Below are 25,232 nucleotides of genomic sequence, written 5' to 3'. Positions count from 1 at the left end.
CGTTGTTCATATGGAAAGTTTAAGTAATAGTTTAACGGTGAGACTCTGTCTTTAGCATAAGATTTCCTAAGATATGGCATGTTATTGCGAACAGACCAGTGAGCTGGTAATTGTGTGGGCCATCAGTTGGTTTCCCTGGCTTTTCTGGGGGTGGGGGGATTGCAATGGTCACTAATTTTTGGATTGGCGTTAGATGGCTGAATGGTGCCTGTATTGTGGTAATTGATGAACAGCTTTGTCTATTTCTTTCCTTATAATCTGATGTTCTTCAATTTTGAGTAAATTCTTTCAGCTCTCATTACTTTGCATGATTTAGTTGTAGTAGTCAGGATGCAGTCTAGTTTCATTTGTCAGGACTTTAGAAGTCTGACTTGTGACACAGGACTCTTTTCACCATCTACTTAGCATCCCTGTTTGTTGGTATCCATGTTTTAGGAGCTGTGAAATGACTGCATCAGTAGTGATTCTGGGCCCTTTAGTGTGGTCATTGCTGTACTGATCTGGTATAATAGACGCTTCCACATATTTTGGCTTGAGGTTTTAATTCTTCCTGTCTTCGAGGAACTATTTACTTTTCAGGATCCAGGGATGAATGTTTTCATTTCAAGTCCCTGGGGAGATGGTTGGCCTAACAAACTGTCATTTTCAAGATTATGATCATAAAGCTGATTTTACGTTAGGAAAAAGCTGTTGAAATTTTGATATTCATGACACCAGGTAAAATGCAATAGTATTGCAAAAATTTTGCATAAGGTGTTCACTAAGTTAATATGCTACTTGTAAAGATGGCTTTTTCCTCAGTCTATGATGGCTTAGCCCAAAACATTACTATATAAGATGCTCTTGACTTTTTAAAAAAAAAATGTTTGTTGCTAACTCAATTTTCTGTGTCAAAGGAACTAAAATTTAAGAATAAATATTTGGTGTGGATTTTGCTTGTAGCATTTTTTAAAAAAAAAATCCACACAAAAGCAAGGAAAGCTTTTAGCATATTTTGGATTGCATACTAGGTAAAAAGGTGGTTTTATCTAGTATATGAACGATCTGTACCATGTATTGAAATACTCTTTGCTTTCATTAAGACTGATTGAAAAGTCAGTAGTGTTTCTACACTGAGACAGACCGCCAAATCAAATCCAATTCCCTACCCCTGTATTTGCAATTGAGTAAAATTAAAATACTCAATGACCCTCAAAGTTGCCCCACTGATTCCTAATCAGACAATTTTAAGGGTAAATGACCAAAAAAGTAACTGGCCAGTTCACTTAAGTCGTCTCCATGATCTGTGATATCACAGACAAGTGGAATTGTATCTTAGATAATGGGAACTGCAGATGCTGGAGAATTCCAAGATAATAAAATGTGAGGCTGGATGAACACAGCAGGCCAAGCAGCATCTCAGGAGCACAAAAGCTGACGTTTCGGGCCTAGACCCTTCATCAGAGAGGGGGATGGGGGGAGGGAACTGGAATAAATAGGGAGAGAGGGGGAGGCGGACCGAAGATGGAGAGTAAAGAAGATAGGTGGAGAGAGTAGGTGGGGAGGTAGGGAGGGGTTAGGTCAGTCCAGGGAAGACGGACAGGTCAAGGAGGTGGGATGAGGTTAGTAGGTAGCTGGGGGTGCGGCTTGGGGTGGGAGGAAGGGATGGGTGAGAGGAAGAACCGGTTAGGGAGGCAGAGACAGGTTGGACTGGTTTTGGGATGCAGTGGGTGGGGGGAAAGAGCTGGGCTGGTTGTGTGGTGCAGTGGGGGGAGGGGATGAACTGGGCTGGTTTAGGGATGCAGTAGGGGAAGGGGAGATTTTGAAACTGGTGTCCGACCCCACCACCCAAGACATTTTTCCATCCCCTCCCCTGTCTGCTTTCCGGAGAGACCACTCTCTCCGTGACTCCCTTGTTCGCTCCACACCGCCCTCCAACCCCACCACACCCGGCACCTTCCCCTGCAACCGCAGGAAATGCTACACTTGTCCCCACACCTCCTCCCTCACCCCCATCCCAGGCCCCAAGATGACATTCCACATCAAGCAGAGGTTCACCTGCACATCCGCCAATGTGGTATACTGCATCCACTGTACCCGGTGCGGCTTCCTCTACATTGGGGAAACCAAGCGGAGGCTTGGGGACCGCTTTGCAGAACACCTCCGCTCAGTTTGCAACAAACAACTGCACCTCCCAGTCACAAACCATTTCCACTCCCCCTCCCATTCTCTTGATGACATGTCCATCATGGGCCTCCTGCACTGCCACAATGATGCCACCCGAAGGTTGCAGGACCAGCAACTCATATTCTGCCTGGGAACCCTGCAGCCATATGGTATCAATGTGGACTTCACCAGTTTCAAAATCTCCCCTTCCCCTACTGCATCCCTAAACCAGCCCAGTTCATCCCCTCCCCCCACTGCACCACACAACCAGCCCAGCTCTTCCCCCGCCCCCCACCCACTGCATCCCAAAACCAGTCCAACCTGTCTCTGCCTCCCTAACCGGTTCTTCCTCTCACCCATCCCTTCCTCCCACCCCAAGCCGCACCCCCAGCTACCTACTAACCTCATCCCACCTCCTTGACCTGTCCGTCTTCCCTGGACTGACCTATCCCCTCCCTACCTCCCCACCTACACCCTCTCCACCTATCTTCTTTACTCTCCATCTTCGGTCCGCCTCCCCCTCTCTCCCTATTTATTCCAGAACCCTCACCCCATCCCCCTCTCTGATGAAGGGTCTAGGCCCGAAACGTCAGCTTTTGTGCTCCTGAGATGCTGCTTGGCCTGCTGTGTTCATCCAGCCTCACATTTTATTATCTTGGAATTGTATCTTGCTTGGTTTCTGAACGCACCAGGTAATGCAAGTAGTTTTCAGTAGGTTTAGAAGAAAATTGAAATTCTGGTCTCTGAACTTGTAATAGATTCATAATGCGAGCCTAACTAGAGAGCAATCAGATCTCCTTCCTGTGGCTTTGGCAGCTACAGACCTTCTGATAAATACACACAGGTCATAAACAAGGCAAACTTTGGTTTTTTTTCCCAACTGTCTCTTGGCACAAACCTCTATGAGGTCCCTGTTAATTTTCAAACATCTGTCATCTGTTTGAGCAGAATGCCTTTTCACAAGTTGAAATGCCTGTAAGAGTACTTTGAACAAGAACCAGCCGGTAATTAATTTCCAGGTCTAGCCTCGGAAACCCATATCAGTTTTCTTAAAAACATGCTGCTGCTCACAGCTTAATGGTCACCTTCAGCTCTGAGCTAATTGCTCCCTGCTCCAAACTGGAAATGATTAAAAATAACTAAGGTCTCAACAGGGCATAAGCTGTTATCTTGAGTTGAAATTTAAAAATTGATTATTTAGAAAACTGTACTGTCAATGGTTATTTTATCTTCTCTCAAATGCCACCTTTTGAGACCTTTATACAAAGAATTGCATTGACATGTAAACTAATATGGTCTCTTGGCAGCAGTAAATATGCCACAAATTGACTTGAACTTCCCTGATTTGAGATAAAGTGACCAGAATTTCCATTCATTTATTATTTAGTGTCCTGACTGACTACATAAATATTTTTCAATGTGAAAGATATAGTTTATTGATTATATGCTCTAGATTTGAATAGTTTTGCTGGTGTTTGTGATTTTAGGTTTACATGTGAAGCATGTTTACCAAATCACTCCCAACAGCTGTTGATCTGTTTGATTGGGGAGGGGGGGGATGATTTGTATGTGGAAATGCAAAAATTGAATTAATATATATTGAGAATTTTATGATTTTTATATAGAGTTGCTTTAACCAGGTCAAAGAAATTGTCTGTACCAGCGTCGGTTGTTTCAAGAATAATGGGAAGAGGGGGATGCAATATAACGGCAATCCAAGATGTTACTGGTGCACATATTGATGTTGACAAGCAAAAAGACAAGAATGGAGAAAGAATGATCACTATAAGGTAATGTGATCTTCAGTTAACAGTGGCAAAAAGACAAATCATTCAGGTTGTTTCAGTTGTTGACTTGAGATATTTCTAATTAAAGTCTTCCAATTTGAAAGAGATCTTACATAGTGTAATTGGTCTCTCTTTGATCCATTTTTATTACATTTTTTGTATGTTTCTTATTCTTGTTCCTCATTCAAGTGGTTATAGCTCACTTTCAGCTGCGACTTCGTGCACAATTGACAAAAAGTGGATTAATGTTAGTATATTTGTTAAGGTATTGGATGAGCAGCCCAGATGTGATGACTTTTTTTAAAAAAAAAGACCATGGCAAGTTATATTGTATTTAGTTTCACCGTGAACGTGGTCGTTTTGTAGTCTGACACTGGAAAAAAAAATTGAGATTGTTGGAAAAACCTTAATGTCTTCAATGGAATGCAACCTGTGCCCAAAGATGCCTTAACGCACTTGCAGTTCCAGTTATATGTAGCTGACTGTCAGTGCCCCAGAGTAGTGCAGAAAGTTTGTTGTGAAAGCAGTCGTGACCCTAGCATCACTTTTAGGGCAACTAGTGATTTTTATTTTGTTAATGAGAATTGGGCTTTTTTGATTGGGCTGCATTTGATTGCCTTTACCCACTTTTTCTTGAAAAGGTAGTGATGAGCTGCTGCCTCGAATTACTGCAGTCCGTTTGGTGTACGCATAGTGCTTTCAGGGAGGAAGTTCCAAAATTTTGACCCAAATATAATGATATATTTCCAAGGTGGGATGTATGTGCTTGCAATAGAGGGAGTGTAGCAAAAATTTACCAAAATTGATTCCAGGAATGGCAGGACTGGCCAATGAAGAGAGATTGAATTGGGTAAGATTGTATTCACTGGAGTCTAGAAAAATGAGGGGGGTGATCTCATAGAAACCTATAAAATTCCAACAAAACAAGATAGGTTAGATGCAGGAAGGATGTCCCTGATGGTGGGGGAAGTCCAAAAACACGGGTCATAGATGTAACTGTAAGGGATAAACCTTGTCCGACTGAGATGAGAAATTCCTACACCCGGACAGTGGTGAGCTTCTGGTAACCACTACCACAAGAAGAGTTGAATGGAAAACGTTGTGTTTCAAAGAAGTAAATAGATATAGCTGTTGTGACTAAAGGGATCAAAGGATATTGGGGGAGAATGGCATTCGGATATTAAGCCCAATGGTTAGCCGAGATCAGTTTGAATGACAGGCCATTCAACACCTTGAGCTGGTTCTACTCCTGATCCTGTCTTCTAAGTTTATAGATGTGAGACTTGGAAAGTCAAAGTGCTTTGGGAATTAACAGGTGTTGTTCCTGTGAGTCTGCTGCCCTTGCCCTTCTAGATGGTAGTAATGGGTTTTGAAGTTATGGTTTGAGGAGCCTTGGTGAGTTGCATTGCATCTTTTAGATGGTACATACTATTCCTACTATGTGTTGGTAGTAGGTAGGTGAATGTATGTGGATGTGGCACCAGTGAAGCAGACTGCTTTGTCCTGGATGGTGTTTGGCTGTGTGTTGTTGGAACTGTGCTCATCCAGGCAAGCAGTGAGTTATTCATCCCATGCCTCACCTGTGCCTTGTGAATAGTGGACAGTTTCTGGGGACTTGGAGTTACCTGCTGCATTGATGGAGCAACTAAAGAGGTTGGATTCTATCCTAAGGAGTTGCTGCAGAGATGCCTTGGATGTGAGATGACTGTCCTCCAACAACCTGTAACTGTCTTCACCTGTGTCAGGTATGACTTCAATGAGCTGAAAGCCCCCATCCCAATCCAGTTCACTCTGTTTTGCTCTGACTGCTTGATATTGCACTGTGTTAACTGTGGCCTTGACGTCAAGGTTATTCAGTCTCTCCTCACTGCAGGAGCTCAGCTGTTTTGTCCATGTTTGAACAAAGACTGTAATGAAGTGAGGAAATGACTGACCCCAGGGCAACGAGTCCTGAGCATTGAGTGTTAATGGCATTTTCTGTAACTTTACTGATGATTGCCACCAGATTGCTGAGATGGTTATTGGCTGGGTTAGACTTGTCCAATTTGTTTTTCTTACCTAAGCAATTTTGCATAGTGTTGGATGGGTGTGAGCGTGATAACTGTACTGGAACAGCTCAGCTAGGGGCACAACAGATTCTGGAGAGCAAGGCTTCACTATTGTTGCCAGAATGTTGTCACACCCCATAGCCTTGTCTCGTGCCTTCACCTGTTCCTTGATATCATGAGGGTTGAATTGGCTGAAGACTGGCATCTGAAGCTGGAGAGCTTTAGAGGAAGGCAAAATGAATCAACTGCATGATTTTTCTGGGAGGCGATAGTTGCAAATGCAACTGCCTTGTCTTTTGTACTGATGTGGTGGGCTCCACCATAATTGAGGATGGGAATGTTTGTGGAGCTGTCACCTCCTCCAGTGAGTTGTTTAATAGTCTGTTAACATTCATAACTTAGTGCGGCAGAACTTCAAAGCTTGCATCTGATACATCTGTTATGGGATTAGCTCTGTCACTTGCTGCTTATGCTTTTTGACATGCAAGTAGTCCTGTTTTGTACCTGAATAAGAGTGACGGTTTCAGGTATGTGCCTGGTACTGCTGTTGGCATGCCCTTCTGCATCCTTCATTAAATAAAAAGTAATCCCTTGGTGTGGTGGTATTCGATAGATATTCCTTTACCGATGGGGGAGAAAAAGAACAATCTGCAGGAATACAAGAATTGACTTCAAAATTGAGTGAACTTGATATTCATTATTCAAAAATATTGAGCATTTTTTGCACTAATTGTGAGAAATATAGTTTTCAAACTTATTCCTGGTGTGTCACTTTAAGAATTAATCATTTCAATTGTGTGCTGCCTCGATTCTTTTCTTTTCTTTTTTTTCCTCCTTTAAGGCTTTTTTTGAGATTCAACTTGATCTGTTCTTGGCATTTTAGCTGTCATATTATTTACAATTTTTTTCTGTTTTGGGACTTAACTTTTTTTTTGTGTGCTACACCACCACTTTATTCATCCTTAAGATGAGGAAACTATGGCTGCAAATACTCAATTTCTGCATATAGAGCTTAAATTAATGAACCAAAATTGCCTATATAAACACACTGATCACAATTGTCTTCATTCTCTTCATACAATAGGTAAAAATATCTAGCAAGTTTTCAGTTTTTGGACTTGGTCATTTCTTGTCTTGTGTCATTCAGATCCTTATCCAAGCACATCCTGACTTATCTCCTGTGTGTTACAATTATCAGCAAGCACTGATTTTTCTCAGTCCCTCCTGTACTGGAAAAGTAATTATCTGAATGCCAGTTATTCCCAATAGAGTAACTATCTTTTCCAATTTCCAAGGATTAAAACAAAACTTCACTGCAAAGATATAATTAACTGTAAGTGCAAATCTGTTGCCAGTGATGTTCACATCTGATTAGGTGTAGTTTTGAAGATTATTTAATATATAATTCATTAGCATTAAGTGCTTTTTAGAATCGAATAATTGTTTTCAGTGAGCAGTTGTTACATGCATTTCAGCTCGGCGTGAGATACTTAATTTCATTTGGTTAACTCCACAACATTAAATTTAGACTTAAATGTTTGCTAGACATTTTTTAAGAAATATCTGGCAGAAGTATTGTAACTTGATTAGAGCCTTAAAATTGTGAACTTTCACTTTTTTGAAAGATTGTTGTTTAATTATTTTTAGAATTATTATAGCACAGCTTCCTAAAATGCCTTGCGTTGCAAACGGTGATGAAATTTATCCTATGATACAGACTAAAATGTTATTTTGAGCAGTTAATCAAAAACATGAATTAGTTCAAACTCTAACTTGAATATTTTAATCCTGATATAAAACTTACATTAGTAACATTCAAAGCTTATTAATTACTGAAACATTAGTAATAATGCGTGCTTTTCTTAACACTGTTGCCAGAAACTTGCAGAACGCTGGTTCAGTTTGCTGGAATACTGCTGGAAGTACTAATCTAGTTCGGTTTACTTGAGTTTGATGTTTCCTACTGTGGTACAGCATCTAAATGGTCTGTACCATAGTTTGATTGAAAGTCAGTTGTACTTTAGGGTTGAATAAATACTCTGAATCTTTCATTTAGCTGCAAGCATAAATCAACAGGATTTTTTAATAATGTCTCTGAAACTTTGTACTCATTTCAGAGGAGGCACGGAATCAACGAGACATGCAGTGCAGCTCATTAATGCACTGATTCAGGATCCTGCAAAAGAGCTGGAGGATTTAATTCCGCGGAATCACATTAAAAGCGTAATAGCCAACACGCGAATGGGATCCACGGCTGCCACGACTACAGCTAGCACCGCAACTGCAGGACACCGAATAACTGTTTCAATGATGTCTTCCTCTGCAACAGCTTCACTGTCAACATCATCCACATCATTACAATCCATTAACAAATCTGGTAAAAATATTGTGTCAAGCAATATGCGTCCTACATTTTCAGTCTCGCTTCCTTTGGCTTATTCACATCCACAGTTAGCACATGCTCTACTGGCTGCTCAAACTATCCAGCAGATACGACACCCTCGGTTACCCATGGCACACTTTGGAGGCACCTTCTCTCCATCACCAAACACTTGGGGTCCTTTCCCAGTACGACCTGTGAGCCCTGGAAGTGCCAACAGTTCACCGAAACACAATACAACACGTCTCAATAACCAGGGTAGTAATGTTATTCATCCCAACAGTGGTAGTTCAGCTGTCAATTCTCCTTCTGTGGCTGTGAGTTCTCCAACTTTTACTACACAGTCTCTGTGTGTTACAAGCAGCCCAACTCCATCAGTTAGAAAGCAACTCTTCACCTCTGTCAATAAAACTACTGCCATGATATCGGTGACTTCAGCTGTGACCAGCAATTCGTGCTCATTGCCTACAAGTTCACCTGTATCAGTGAGCAATGGGCAGCCACCTACTCCTCCACCCCCTCCTCCACTTGTTGCACAGCCTTCTCAACAATCCATGTCATTGAGTAAGAATGAGCCATTCACCACCTCCATTGCGAAGGAAGAAGTGACCGCCTCAGAACAGCCAGCAGGAAGCCAGTGTGCACATTCAAATGTCTGCAGCAGCTCTTCGGTCAACAGTAACTCTGGGGCTGTAGGAATACAACCGACCTCGTCACTGCCCAGCATTCTACCACAAATTCCATGCCGTAGTTCTTCTGATATCCGACCTACTTTGCCGAAGCCTTATATTTCAAATCCAGATCATGGATTAGTGGCCCCTAGTAGTCTAGCTTCTACTCGCCCTGTCACCATGTCAGCTTGCCCTAATGTTCAGACCAACAACACTTTACCTCAGTTAGCTGCTGCCTCTCCTCAAGTATCTCACAGAATACAGCCTGGTGCTCCTTTCTATCCCCTAGTTCAGCAAGATCCGCAATCTGTTTTTGTCCCAAACCCAGTTCCAATGGTTTCCACCCAAGATCCTATGAAGCAGCATGGTGTACCTTCTCCGATGCAGCTTTCATCTGCACTTGGCATGCTGAATGTTTCACAGATTCACGCAAACCAAGGAAGCAAATCCTTGCCTCCAAATTTCGGCTCTGCAGCCCTCTTCAGCCCTTTCAACAGTTTCTTCGACAATACCCAAGTGTCTGCAAATCATGTGTGGGGAAGTTGTCCTCTGCCTTCACGCCCAACGCAAGATCCAACGTTTAGTGGACATTCTAACTACATGGGCAATTCTGTACTTGGGCAATTAGATGCAGTACTTCCACATGATAATTCCAAGGCTCCTGGTTTCAGGCCACCTTCACAGAGAGTGACATCAAGCCCCACAGGTGAGATTGACAGTGGATTTTCTTAATATATTTGGTTAGTTTTTAAAGATTCTAATTTAAGCCATGACACAAGGTATTGTGCAGCAGCTCAAAAATTTTCAAACTTCAAAATTGCTAAGTGTTTCTCACTCTATCTATGTTCTTATTTCCTTTTTCTTTGTCTTTCACTAGCCTTCTTTTAGCAGCATCTGTCATTACTTATTTAGCCATCAAGGCAGGACTTTGAGACTGGAGCAACAAATTTGTTTCTCCCCTTCATCTAATCGTCCATCACCCCCAACACCAACTTTAACATGAGAGAGGTTATCTCCGTTCTTTTGAAGTGCCACTTAATGGCCTGCTTAAAAGTGATTTCAATGAGTGCATTGTTTAGTGACATTGTTCGCGATGTTTAAGTAACAATTGATAAATTATCTGCACTTCTTTATTGCCCTTTTTGATGAACTCTAACAAAATTAGACCAAAAAATTGCAAGATTTGTAGAAATATAGAATTGCTATTTCATTTTCATTTCTTTTCATTTTACTGGGCAAAGGTATTGGGTTTGGTGGGGGTGGGAACTATATAATCGTTACCTGAACTTGACATCACCTCAGCAATTGACACAGATCTGAAATTAGTTTCAAGTTGCTTGTTCATCGTGGTCAAGTTTTCTTTGAAAATGGGCACTCTTAACATCATTCGTGATTTGTAGCTCGTGTTTATAAGAATAAGTATGTGACTTCACAAATTAGATGCAAGGCTCTATAAGGGACTCAGATTCGTAGCAAAGCTGAAATAACACATGCAATTATGCACTTTTTTAAAATGGCTTGTCACCTCATTAAGCTGGATATTAGACATCCAAACAACAGGTTTTGAAGGAGTAAAACTTTAAACTCCCACCATAGTTTCCAAGAGTATTAAATTGAGGACAGATTGTGCAGCTGTGATTTTAGAAAGTTGAGGGGTGATCTAATTAAGGTCTTTAAAATGCATTAGATACAGAAGAATTATATGATTTGTATTTCTTTTAAATTGCTTAAAACAGGCGGGCATCATCCTAAAGTTAAATCAGCAAGGAGAATAATCGGGAAGCGCTTCCTTAATATGTTGTAGATTTGGTGCTGTGTTTGTACCAGGTCACTTGAAGTTTTCAAGATTAAGATCTCAAAATTGCGTGTATGGGAAAACGATCAAATAATTATGGAAGCAAATAGAGCACAAGTACAGATCAGCAATGATCTAACGCAATAGTAGAACATTCCAGAGGGGCTGAATAGTCTACTCCTGTTTCTTAAGCATTATCTAAAACACTTTTCTTCGGGTAACAGGACCTTGCTAACATGGTATGTTTATGGCATGCCAGTAATAGCTCAAGATTAGGATAAAGTTATGTTTTTTAATAAGTTCCTTTTTAGTTTGCAGTGATGTGCATGTCTGTGCTTGCATTTCAGTTTTTTTTTTGAAAGACCACCAGTACTTTGCCCCTTTTTTTTACAATAGTGAGATTTTGGTGAGCACTACTCACTTCCAGTTTAGATTATTGCCCCTTTATTAAAGAGAAATGTACAAGTTATAGTTAAGTCACTTTTTACAATGTGCATTTCTCAAATATTCCATTACATGTGATTTATTTTTTTAAAAATGTTTTTGAAGGAATGTCTGCTATGGACCCATCAGGCAATGCCATTTCTTCCTCTTCCACCCCATTGACGAGTTTTGCTCCAAGTATGGCTGGAACTCAGGTGTATGTACAAGGACCAGCCCCTGTAGGAATGCCTGCTCCTAGCTTCAGCAGACAACATTTTTCCCCACACCCTTGGAGTTCAACAACTGCTCCAGCTACATGTATGTACAAGCCAATCCTTTCTATATTTTAGTTGCGATTTTGGGGATGAGAAGTTATGCTCCTTAATGTAGGATCCAGCATTCATTTCATGCATTAAAAATACCATTTTTAAACTTCCAGTAGATCCAGTCTTCCAAGTTTAGCTAGAAATTTATGGGTGCAAAGGTCGCAAAACAAACCAGTGAAAAGAAGCCTTACCAACAATGTATTAGTCCTGGGTTTGTGGTCCCTGAAGCAGTGTAGCTTTAAAATTATTTTGCTTGTATGCAAGGCCAGTTAATCCAGATTAATCCCATCGGAAAATGGCAAGTTATAAAAATAAATTTTAAATGTTCTAATGTTACCTTTCTAGTATGAATAAGTGCAGTTGGGGAAATTAATCTTGATTCTGATGATTTTACATCTTTATTTGTAATGGAAATTACATTTTTGCAACCTTCAGTAATTTTTTTTTCCTTTTCATTGTACGAGTGCCAAATTATCCTGCAGAATACATTGTGTTACATATTATGCAAATATATAAAACCATGGGTTATTTGTACTGGCAAGTTCTAGACCATCATAACAATGTATGTGGCATTGCACACAGTAAGTGTTGTCTTCGTGCGTTTTCTGCATCTGCACCTTCATCTTGATGGAAAATATTAAGTGATAGTTATTCTTGTGCAATTATATACTTTAGGATGGAGAAATAAATGATTTGGAGTGCTTAACAGTCAGTCTAGCCAGTAGGAGCATTCGTGTGCCAGCCTCCAAAACAATGAGATATTAAGCAATAACTTGCATTTATATGTAGTGTCTCTAATGTAGTTAAAGGGTCCTGCTTCTTAGGAGTGTTATGAGAGAAACTTCAACAAAATTGTCCTTTACATCTTTTTTTTTTAAAAAGAAGGTGGAGATGAAACACATTTGCTGTACTCTGGAACTTTGCTCTCTGGTATTCCTTGTTAGCCATGGGCTGTTCCTGTGCCTGATGCATGCAAGTGTCAGAAACAGTGTGTTTGGTAAAATTCGAAGCGGAGTTTGTGATCTTGGGGATTGCTTTTTTTTTCCTGGGATCCTTTTTCTTTTCTAAAAAAAAAGGTTTACACTAAGGACTATAAAAGAAAATTATGCTTGAACACCGCCCATGAAACATTGCGGAAGTTGTCAGCAATTGATTTGATCATTCCTCGGCTTCTTGATTCCCATGGATATTAAGCAAGCACCTATCTTGTCTACATGCCCATAAGCATTCACTTCCATCCTTAACCAATTGCATAAATTTGTTTCAAAGAATTGCAGAATGCTTTGTGATTTACTTAGTTTCTAATAACATGGTGGACTTGATCAATACCAAGTTTTGTTTTGTTGCATGACACATTTAGGGCAGTGTTGGAACATACAACATTGAATTTCGAAAGAAAATTAGGCAATATTCCCATAAACATTTTCAATATTTCTTTCATTAGCATTGATTTTACATATCAAAGTATGTTTTATTTGCATTTTGTCTGCTGCTTAAATGAAGTGCAGAATTTCTAAATGGCACTTTCAAGGGAAGTTTAGCTGAAGGCCTTCACCTCTTGACACATTTTTTATCTAAAGATCTGAACTTTCTCTAATTTTTAGGTTAGAGAATAGGAATCAATCAGTCGTTTGTGTACTGCTGACCTTTAGCATAATATTTGAAAAGGAAGCATCATAGACATTTAAGTTTAACTTGTGTTTCGTGTAAGATTTTTCACTGGGTGTGGATTAGAATTATATCATTGAAGCATACTCTGTTTTTACAAATTATTGGATGTAATGTGGATTTTAATTACCATGCAGGTGAATCACCTCCATCAGTCTCTTCCGGAGCTTCTTCACCTTTATCTGCTGCTTCTGCACCTCCATCTTTGGGCCAATCAAAATCAAGTAACGCAAACCAGGATCGGAAGGTACCACCACCTATTGGAACAGAAAGATCAGCTCGCATTAGGCAGACTGGGTCAATGACTCCACTTTCCACTATGGTGGGTAGTAATCTGACAACTCCTGTCGGACAAGGAGGGATCTGGTCTTTTGGTGTCAGCAATAATTCAGGTGAGGTGTTAAAAATGTAGTTTTGATGAGTTGTGTAAGGCGTGTACTTGTCAGAACTGTGTGTCAAAGCAGCAAAATGTTGCAATTTTCTGAGACATAAGTTTTTTTTTGTTTTAGATGGCATATCTGGCTGGTCTCAAGGTGTGATGGGTGGCCACTTAATGCATCAATCAGTGTCAGACCCAGCTTCCTTTTCACAACACCAGACATTGGAAAGAGATGATACTGGAATCGTGGCACCTTCAAACACGTTCCATCAGCCAGTGCCAAGCAACTTCATGGATTATAACAAGGTTAGTGAATATTACTTCGCTTCTGTTTCAACAGAGAATGAATATCTGCTAACAGTTTGTAAGTAAGCAAATATGCACAGTGAATGTTTTAATTGTAGTTAGTTGCCGTATATTGTAGGCTGAAATTATTTTGGTCAATTTTGATCGGGTTTGTTGCTACAAATGCAGCTATACGTGCAGTATCATAAGGTTGTGTATTGTAATTTTAAAGCTGCATACAATAAGTTAAAAAGAAAACTAAATTGCTGGTAATACTCAGCGCATCGGACAGCTTCTCTGAGAGAAGCCTTTCCAGTTAATAAGATTAAAGGTTACTATCCTAAAATGTTGATCCAGATTGTCTGAATGAAAGATGGTTATCACCACAGTATGGACAGATGCTGCATGTAGGACCATAGAGGTCCCAGTGTGGTTGACACTTAGAGTTGCCTTGGAAATTGCAACTTTGGACGGTCAGTTACTGAGCATCTGAAATTGGAAAGTTGAACACTTGGATGGTTCAGACTGACCTAATTGTTGTCCATCAAAATCTAGAGACCCTAACACTTCATAGGGTATTAAGATATAGCTTTGAAACATTTGAAAACTCTCTTTTCTGAGTAACTTTGGGGACTTCAGAATATTAGTGAGAGTGCACATGAATTTGGCTAGGACTTGAAACTTTTTACTTGTTCATAGGATGTGGACATAACTTGCGGCAAAAATGTTACTTCACATCCCTACCAACATCTTCTAATTAATTTGGATTTGTATTCCATTGTTATTGCTATCTCTGTTGATGAAATTAGGTCCACTTTGTCCACCAATATAAACCCTATCTATGATTTTATTTTATCTCCTCTTGGCTGCTTCTTTTCCAAATAAAATAAATCCAACTTACCCAAGCTCCTTTTCTGGCAATATCCTTGTGAACCTTCTAATTGCTCATCTATTGTCCTTGCATTGTGATAGGTGTTTACAATATTCTCACAGCAGTGTGATTCTTTTGTTTGTTCTTGGGTTTAACCATATCACCTTATTTCACAGAATTGTTGTGGTGCACGTGAAGGCCGTTCACCCTATTGTGCCTGCTCAGGGTCTTTAAACAAGAATCATTACCTAGTACTAATGTCCTGCTTTTCTCCCCTGTCCTCTTGCTCACTATTTCTATCCAGCTAATCATCCAATGCCCATGTGAATGCCTCATTTGGACTGGCCTCCTCCACACTTACAGGCAGTGCATGCCATGCCCTAACCATTCACGGTTTAAAATAACTTTTTCGCACATCACAATCTGTGCCATCTTGTTCTAGTTCCTTTCATCAGCATGAATGACTTGTCTTTACCTACTCTTATCCGGCCTATTGATGAGAATTGTTAGAGGATTTCAAAATCCTCTTTGCAGTCTCAACCATGAATAACAGTCCCAACACCTTCATGTAACTGGAGTTTCTCCTTCCTGGAGCCATTCTGTCTCCAATGCATTCACATCTTTCCTGTAATGTGATGTCTTGACTATGCACAGTAATCAGCTGAGCTCTACCATCTGTCTTGTACAAGTTCAATGAGACCTACGTACTTTTGTACTCTATTCCTGAATTAATAATGCCATGGGCACTGTAAGCTTTATCAACTGCACTTTCCACTTGTTCTGACATCTTCAGTGATCCATGCGTGTATATGTCCAGATCCCTCTGGTCTTGCATTCCTTTTTTAGAATTGTACAATTTTATGTTGTCTTTCAATGTCTTCCTATGAAACTGCATCACCTCATTTTCTATACTGGACCTCATCAGCTACCTACCTGCCCACTGTTCCAACTTACCTATGTCCTTTAGGGGCTCCACACTGTTGTCCTCACAGTTTGCAGAACTTTCAAGTTTCTTGTCATCTGCAAATTTTGAAATTGCCCCTTGCAGAAAGATCCAGATGATTAATACATGTCAAGAAAAGCAAGGATCTCCGTACTGACCACTGAAGAACTCAACAATATAATCATGCAGTCGTTCATCAGACCTCTTTCTCTGTCCATGCTGACTACCCATGTTTCTAACATCTGATTTTTGGTTTTAAATTTGGTATTTGTGGTTTTTTAACTTTGTGAATTGCTATTGGTAACTCGTGAGAATTTACACTGTGAAAATGCAAGTTTTTGAAAGATTTTCAGTGAGTTGATAGCCATTTTTCAGTTTAGCATTGAAGTTAATGCTGGCAAAAACAAATAGGTTAATGCCTTAATGCACAGCAAAAATTACTTTACTCCAACTTGGTAGAATTTAAGCATCCCAAGGAAACTGGAACTTTTAATTCAGTTGAAGTAATTGTTCATACAGAATCTACCTTCCTTGCATAGTTCATTCCAGACGTGTTTGGACGTTACTACTTAACCACATACTGCAAAACTTGCATAGACAATTGTTTAATACAGATTACTTCTATTTAATACAATAGATGGGGGATGTCTGAATCAATTGCTATAAATGTATTCTGTTCTCTTCAATGCATTGATGAACTTGAGTTTTAAGTAGCAGTTTTGGCTTTGTTTCTAAGAAGTAATCTGTAAGGCTTTTTTTCTCCCTTTTAAAATTCACAATGTACTCGAGCTTAGAAACCATTAACTTTCCAAGATTACCATCTCCTGGCAGAACAAGCTCGAGGGGGTGAATGGTCTGCCTTTACTTGTAACTCGCATTCATATCTACTCATTTTGAGACACCACAGTTGAATATGTTGTTTAAAGTCCATTCGTTCATTTGCTTTGATTACAATCCATGTTGATAAAGGCAAAGCAGGTTCTACAGATATACTCTTGATATTAAATGCTGACATTTTAAATGGAAAACAATTACAGTATTTAACATAACTGTGTTATTTAGTCTGCCTAAAGTTCATAATTGCAGCCTATCAGTGGATTTACTCGACAGTGGTTTAGTTGTGATGCACCAAAAATGCAAAGGTTCCGTTTCTCTGTTTAACTAACTTTTATGTATAAGTAAACTGTTGTCTAACTGGGAAAACAGTTATTGGAATGCTGCCAGAAATGAGTAATCCTAATGTCTGTTGTAAAATCAGAAATTAAGCCTGTTGGCATTTCATGAAACCTGGAACTATATTCTTCTTAGCAGGGCTTGCCACTTTCCATGTATGGGAATGCTATGATTCCTCCACATCCACAATTGGCTGATGGTCCAGGTGCTCCTCTTTTTAATGGACTTCATGCTACAGATCCTGCCTGGAATCCAATGATCAAGGTTGTCACAAACTCATCTGAGAATGCTGATCCACAACAGGTGAGAAACGAACAAGAACTTGCTGATCTATCTTAACATGGGTTGGGAGTTTGAGTTGTTAAAGTATCAGAGCTATACAAGTAAAATAACATCTTTTTAAAAAAGCATTGTGCAACAAATTTCTGTTCTGAACCATGTCAAGTTGTCAGTATTTATCTCCTACATGTCTCATCCTCCAGTCCTGAATTTTCACCAGACTGAAGAACCAAGACCAATATGACAGAGGTTGAAGCTTGCTTTCGCCCACTGTTACCTTGACTTTGTTCGCCACTCAATTTACATTCTTTTCGATAGTTTCACTGCACACTTGTAGTTCCAGTTAGTTCTACATCCCAAATGCTTTTCCTCCTCTGTCACACAGACACCTCTAAGTTCCATCCCATTATCTCACTTATATATTCTACATAGACTGCCTGAACAGTTGCCATCACAGAATCAACTTTGACTGGAAGTTGATGATACTATTATTTCTTTATGTCCCACCAATATTAAAAAATTGTTGACCTGGTGAATTTCAAGGCCTGAATGAACTAAGATTTTCCTTATGATTTAGCAAAACTTAGCAACTATTGAAATAGCACACTTCCATCAAAAGCCTTAGGTGCACCATGTGCAGTGGTGGAATATCTTTACAGATTGGATATCTTTTTACAATGCATGCTTAAATTTGTTGGTAATCACGGGATGAGGTGAAGTTTATGTTGTCTTTATAAACTTTATTGCAGTAATACCATTTGATTACATCACTTAGCTGTTGTTTGGAATGTGTACAGCAGTGAAAATTCATGAACTGGTTATATTGGTTTGCTTTGAAAGGAAGAATAAAAATTCAAGAAGAGCAAAGAGCACCAATGTTTAACTAACTTGATAAAAGCTTCAGATCATAAATTAAGCACACAAATATCTTTGTATGAGATCAAAGTGGTTTTTTTTATTTCCACTTTCCTAAATTAGAGCCTTCAAATCTTTAATGTTAAATGCGTTTCCGTGGATTAATTTCTGATAAAAGAAAAAAGAAGATGCTCCATGTTTTGCCTTTATGGCAACATCTGTGGAGTATTGACTGTTTCAAGTAGATGATTGCTACACAAAGGGGACTAAATGCAGATTGTGACTGCTTATCAGGATGACCCCACTTCGGTTTACAAATGTGATCCCAAATTTCCAGTTGCTTGTCATTTAAATTATCCACCCAGTTCCCACACTCTGATCTTTGCAACCTACATCTGCCAGTGAAATTCAGCACAAGTTCATGCAAGAGCATCTCTTTTGATTTGGTACTTTAATAGCCTTTCTAAATTCAACATCAGATCAATGTTTCTGACCCTTTTGCTTTTGAATGGCAGCTGTTGCCAGTTTTACGATTTCCCATTTACACCACCTCAGTCAGTATATTTTGTTCATTTGTCTCATTTCGCCTCCTAAGGCAACATCCTATTTCTCAATTTCTGTTGTCTTCCCTTCAATTATGCACTTTTCTTTTCCCTCCACTCCACTAAATTTTCTGTCTCTATTTGCTTCAAAACTGTTGCATTTCTCATGTTTTCTAATTCGAGTCACAAACATTAAGGTCTGTTTCTCTTCACAAATCCTGACAGGCACTGCTCCCTCTAATTTATTTTCTTGGTGTGTGGAACTTCACAGTTTATGGCAACAGCTTCCCAAAACCAGCAGGATGAATATTTCCAAAACCTTATTTGATTACAGGTTTCAGACATTGCAGTAATTTGCTTTTGTACTTGTGTTCTATGACATTTATTTGCACATTTCTCCAATAAGGGTACATACGTCACAAATAAACATGTAGTTTTAATGAACTTTTGCAGGTGTGGCCTGGAACCTGGGCACCACATATTGGTAACGTGCACCTGAACCATGTCAACTAGAGGAAGCAAGCATGCCCACAAATTCCTGACATGTCTTTCTGAGATTGAAACAAGATTGATCTGGGAAGAAATTAACAGGACAAAACTTTTCTGATGTGCCTAACTGAAATTCTGTGTGGGCTGTTACGCATGAACTTAATTGATTTACCACTGTCTATGAACAAAGTGATCACCTGCATAGCAGGTTCAGTTCTCTGGTTAGTTTAGCCATTTTGACTTAAGACTTGGGACAAACTATTCTTGTGCTGCTGGCTAAACAGTACTGTAAACTGCTTGTATGCAGCCGAGGACTAGATAATTATGTGAATTAATCCAGATGTTTTAGAGTGGTAAATACATGTATAATTGTTTACATACTAAAAAGGGTTAAAACGAGAGTAAATTTCATGTCGTATAGTGGCTCTACTTTATGTAGCCTGTATTAATGTGAAATATTTACCTTAATATTCAATAAAAATGAACAGTACCTCATTTTTTTTTGTCTTTATTGTTGGTGGTTAATTATTTGGACTCTTCAAATTCTTGCTTGCATTTTGGGATGCATGTTATAAATACAGCTTTATGGTTTTGATTGCATGTCTCTAAATTTTTACTTACGGCCGTAATGTACAAAACATTCTGGTTAAGTATGTAGTGCTTTAACTCTAGTGAGTGTTTTCCTTTTGGTATATGCTATGATTTAGCAATTCAGAAAACAGCTTCAAATGAGGCTTTTAGATTATGGTGCTTGGACATGAGATTTTGTTTCAAGTTATCATATTCCATAAAGAATTACTAGTATAATGAGTATTTCTGAAAAACACCATTGACTAACATGCATTAAAATGACAAGTTAAAGCATTATGTAATGTGACTATAGCCATGACTACAGTTAAAAGCCCACTTGTTGACCCATCTGTGCCACTCTCAGCAAAGATAAGACCATCATGAGAAAGTAGTTAATTTTTCTTTTCACATTTCCTATACAGTAGAACAAAGAAATATTGTGGTGTCCTACTTCATGATACAGTACACTGAGCTGGACATACCAATCACATAAAATCCAAAAGTTGCTAATTTCTTTAAAAAAAAATTATTGTGGAGCAATGTTGCAGTTTTTCATTGACATGCATTTCTTTAAGTAGACTGATTTTGGCAGCTAACACCAGTATCCTCCTCGATGTCAAGTCAGTTTTTCATCCAGTAAGTTTTTGGTTTTATTTTAAACGTGCCCTTGTGAATACATTCTGGATTATATTATATACATCACCTTATGCATAAAACTGAGGAATGTATATGTTCTTTAAGAATTCACTTTGTGACAGTTGGAACCATGTCCACTATTTATGGCCTCCAAGATGCATCAAATCTTAAGACCATAAGACATAAGAGTGGAAGTAAGGCCATTCAGCCCATCAAGTCCCCTTCGCCATTTAAATCATGGCTGATGGGCATTTCAACACCACTTCCCTGCACTCTCCCCATAGCCCTTGATTCCTTCTGAGATCAAGAATTTGTCGATCTCTGCCTTGAAGGCATCCAACATCCCGGCCTCCACTGCACTCCATGGCAATGAATTCCACAAGCCCACCACTCTCTGGCTGAAGAAATGTCGTTCACACCCTCTAATTTTAAGGCTGTGCCCACGGGTCTAGTCTCCCCGTCTAACGGAAACAGCTTCCTAGCGTCCACCCCTTCTAAACCATAAGAAAGTACAAGTATTCTTTACTGAATTGCAAGATCAGAATGGCAGATTTCGATCTTCTGTGAACATATAAATGTAATTGTTACAATTGGCTATTTTTACCAAAGGGGGAAAAAAATCAAAAGTGTATGTTTTTCTGTCTGAATTAACACTATAGTAGACATTGACTAAATGTGCATACCAGATTCAAGTACAAAAGTGGGAAATGATTTTTCAACTTCTTGGTTTCCATCTTTAGGTGAACAGGATTGCACCGTACTCCGTGTTTATGGATGCTTTAAATGGGGTAGGGGTCTGTTTTTAAATTTTTAAAAAAAAAATCATTTTAACACAGCTATTGTCTCCTTGGTGTCTGAAATACGCAATGCCTGAGTGAAAGTGGAATTTTAAATTGAAAATCACAACAGAGGTCGTAGACGTCAAGATAAACGTGAATGAAATTGATAATTGAAACAGACCGTGATATATATTTCTCACTGTAGCTTCCCAGATCCTCTCTATTAGAGACAACAGCATGATGTGCCTACTCCATCAGTCTGAAGAATTTGCAGGTCTACCCGTCCAGTTTTAGGAGGTATGTAAAATAACTTTGAGACTACATTCTAATGTTCTTTACTGCTTGGATCTCTAAAACTTGCAAAATGTAGCTTTCAATCTTTCATAACTTTTGGGAAGATCTGGAACAGATTGAGTACGATAAGTTCAGAAACTTGGGCAGAAGGTATTGTTAATATGTCGGAATGTTGGAAAAGGAGTAAGCCATTTGAGGTGGAAGGTTGATGCACAATTTGTTAGGGTTGTCAAATATGAATACAAGAAAATGTTGAGCTTATTGTCTGCTTTTGAAATATTGAATTTTACAGATGTTTGTTAGCCTTGGTAAATTTCTGTAAGGTACACTTCTATTCCAAATTTAGTACTGATTATAGATAGTTTTCACTTTACACCAATGCTATATTGATGTTGTATAAATCATTTCTTGTGCCTAATTGAAACTTACATTTCATAAAGAGTTGAGACACCTTTTCAGGATGCCTCACCTGTCTGAAATACTGAACCAAACTCTGACGCCGAAATCAGGCTGCATTTAGATTTTCAAAACACTTACTGTGTAAAAGAAAATAGCTGTCATTTACAGAATAACTTCTCAAGACCTGAGGATATACAAAAACACTTTGCAGTCAATGAAATTTGTTTCAAAAGCACTGTTACCTATAGAAAATGAGGCATAGAGTTTGCATGCATTCACATCCCACAAGCAGTAATGAAATAAATAGCCAGCTGTTTGTTTTTACATATAATTTGAGGGATAAATATTGGCTAGGACACTAAAATCTTCCGTTGTTTGTCAAATAGTGCCTTGGGATCTTTTGCCTAGACCGAAGTGATTAAACACTTCATGGTGCCATTGACAGTGCAGCACACTCTCAGCATTGGGTTGTGCTGAAATCTCAAATGGCTACTAAATCAAGGCTGACTGGCTGGAACATGTTGAGAGTGCAAGGTTTTCCAAGATGATGTTTTGGGACTTAAATTCAAAGTTAAATGGATTAAATAAAGAGGTCATGTGATCTTCAAATTCTGCCAGATAAACAGGCCTGTTGGTGGGGGGGGGGCTGTTTGTTTACCAGTGGGGAGCTGTGCACTTTGAACCTAATCAAGGGCAATGTGGGGAATGTTTGCATTGGAAACAAATGCAAAAGCAGCTGGGCAAACCAGACAGTCATTTGATCTCGTGTTTGGAACTGAAAGATGGAGACAAAGGGGGCAGCTGCTTTGGTTAAAAGAGTGGGACAAGCTATAATTCAGCAAACTATAAGAGTGCAGGAGAGGGCAGTCTCTGGTCTAAGACACTTGCTGTGGCAACCAACAGCCTCAAACATTTATCCAGGTGAAACTGGAAAATATTCCTGGAGTAAGCTTTAATGCTGGTCTCATCAGTTTGTAAATCCTCCCAAAGTGGCGGGAAGCACCTTTCAGCCATCGTTTGCTGTTACAACTATCAACCAGGAGATGTGAATCCATTGGAAGCTGGGAGTAGCTGTGGACCATTTTGTATGAAGGCTGCAGTCCAGTGGAGATTGTGCACATGTATGTCTTTCCAGAAGACCTTTAAAATATGCAGCTAACTCAGCTCATTATTATTGCATAATAATGGGTTTCCCAAAGTCCTGTTTTCAGCCTTTAGAAGATGCCTTCCTTTCTGACACCTCTTGCATCTTTGTTTCTGGAGTTTTCTTCTCATTGACTTCTAAACCACTCAGGACAACTTTGCAGCCTGAACTGCATGGAAAGTGCTGATAACAGCACATCATCTCTTCTCCCCACATAAACTGTTTCTGTGTGTGTCTGTCTGTGTCTCTCTCTCCCACACACCAACCCCCCCCCCCCCCCCCCCCCCAGCAATTTCATTGCAAATCAGCAAACTTTGGGTGCGTGCTGATCACTGAGCAGGTGCAGCACTAGGCATATCTAAAACTTAGATGTTAACCTTGCGGAGCTGCAGTGCAGAACCATTTGCATGCAAAATGGTGGAAGCCAAATATGATAGAGCTAAATGATCCCCGAATGGTGGTGGATAATTAACTAACGGGAGGTGGATCCACAAGTAACACTGGCTCAGTGGTTAGCACTGCTACCTCACGGTGCCAATGATGCGGATTCAATTCCACCCTCCGGTGACTGTCTGTGTGGAGTTTGCACATTCTCCCCGTGTCTGCGTGGGTTTCCTCCAGGTGCTCTGGTTTCCTCCCACAGACCAAAGATGTGCAGGTTAGGTGGATTGGCCATGCTGAAATGCCCATAGTGTAGATCAAGTGGCTTACAGGGGGATGGGTCTGTTTGGGATGCTCTGATGGTCGGTGTGGATTTATTGGGCCAAAGGGCCTGTTTTCACACTAGGAATTCTATGATGAATCTGCAATGATTAATGATACGAAGCTCAGCACATCATGCAAAACACAAGACTGAAGTATTTGCAAATATCTTCAGAAGTGATGAAGTAACGATCGATTTCAGCCTCTTTGATCGCAGATTCTAGTATACAGTTGATTCAATTCTATCCATTTGATATTAAGAAAATAGCTGAAGGTAATGCATACTGACATGTGTAGTGAAGACTTGTGCTCCATGTCAGCACATACTGTAACAGGTTGCTTACAGTGCAGCTATAATATTTGTATCCACCTCATGTGCAAAATTACCTGGATATGTCATATCTACTAAAGGCAGGACAAGTCCAACTTGGTTCATTAATCTATTGGTCAACTTGCCATTCTCAGTAAGGTGATGGAAGATGTTTTTGACACATCTATCAAGCAGCATTTATGTAACAATAACCTATTCACTGCTTCTGGGTTCTGCCAGGACGGCTTCACTCCTGACGTCATTGCAATTTTAGTTCGAGCGTGGTGAATGATGTACTCTAAGAATGAGGGGTGCATCGCTGCCCTTGGCACAAAGGCATTATTTGAAAACGTAACATCCAGGAGCTCTAGCTTCTACAGTCAATGCAGCTGTTGAGGTGGCTGAAATCATACCTAGTGCAAGGGAAGAAGGTTTTTGGTTATAAAGCTTTTCTGATGAAGGGTCTAGGCCCGAAACGTCAGCTTTTGTGCTCCTGAGATGCTGCTTGGCCTGCTGTGTTCATCCAGCTCCACACTGTTATCTTGGATTCTCCAGCATCTGCAGTTGCCATCATCTCTGATCACAAGGTTTTTGGTTATACTCATTTGAACACTGCTGCAGGAGTTCTTCAGGCAGTTCTACTGTTCAGATAAATTGTTGCATCCCCTGCACAGGTGAGACTTTAGCCCAGGCTTCCTGGCTCAGAAGTAGGGGCACAATCACTGCATCATGGGAGTTCTGGTTCCTCAGGGTAGTATCCTTGGTTCACATTTCTATGGCTGTTTCATCAATGCAACATCATAAGGTCAGAGCTCAGGATGTTCAGTACTATTAGTGATCCTCCAACCACTGAAGCAGCCCACGTCCATACTAAGCCGAACCTGGACAGGCTACTGAATAGCAAGTAACATTCATACTTTAGAAGTGCCAGACCATGTCCACACCACCACCACCACCCCCCCCCCACCCTCTTCGTTATTACTAAATCTCCAACTGTCAACGGCCTCGGGTGTATAATTGACGAGAAACTGAACTGGAACAGTCATAAATACTGTGGCGACAAAAGCAGACCAGAGGCTGGGCATTCTGCAGTAACTTGCCACCTGATTCTTCACTACTCATGTAACAAGTTTCAAAGCAGATATGTGATGGAATATTTCGAGCTCCCCGCGTGAATGCGGCTCTAACAACCTGTACCATATTGAAGAGCAACTATTTGCAAATTCCTTTTAAGCCGCACGCCAAGCTGACTCTGGACTATATTGCCATTCAATTGCTATTACTAGGTCAGAATTATTAAAATCCCTCACAGACTATGGTGGACTTCACGCTATAGTTC

General features: G+C 39.8%; 1 protein-coding gene across 13 annotated transcripts in view; it reads left to right on the top strand.

Annotated features, from left to right (window-relative positions):
- Positions 1–19,556, top strand: part of ankhd1 (ankyrin repeat and KH domain containing 1) — a 152,622-nt gene extending 133,066 nt beyond the window's left edge. For 6 of the 13 annotated variants that reach the window (XM_048543066.1, XM_048543065.1, XM_048543064.1 and 3 more), the window contains 7 exons: positions 3,771–3,935; positions 8,098–9,737; positions 11,376–11,567; positions 13,381–13,635; positions 13,753–13,928; positions 17,030–17,197; positions 19,024–19,556. In XM_048543066.1, the coding sequence (XP_048399023.1) occupies positions 3,771–3,935; positions 8,098–9,737; positions 11,376–11,567; positions 13,381–13,635; positions 13,753–13,928; positions 17,030–17,197; positions 19,024–19,083 (2,656 nt within the window). In that variant the 3' untranslated portion in view covers positions 19,084–19,556. The remainder of the gene's footprint in view (positions 1–3,770; positions 3,936–8,097; positions 9,738–11,375; positions 11,568–13,380; positions 13,636–13,752; positions 13,929–17,029; positions 17,198–19,023) is intronic. The other 7 variants (XM_048543073.1, XM_048543068.1, XM_048543067.1 and 4 more) reach the window with 4 other exon arrangements.
- The last annotated feature ends 5,676 nt before the right edge of the window (positions 19,557–25,232 follow it).

This window comes from Stegostoma tigrinum, chromosome 13 (genome assembly GCF_030684315.1).
Source record: "Stegostoma tigrinum isolate sSteTig4 chromosome 13, sSteTig4.hap1, whole genome shotgun sequence".
NCBI classification, from domain to species: Eukaryota; Metazoa; Chordata; class Chondrichthyes; order Orectolobiformes; family Stegostomatidae; genus Stegostoma; species Stegostoma tigrinum.
This window is presented reverse-complemented; position numbering and strand designations above follow the sequence as displayed.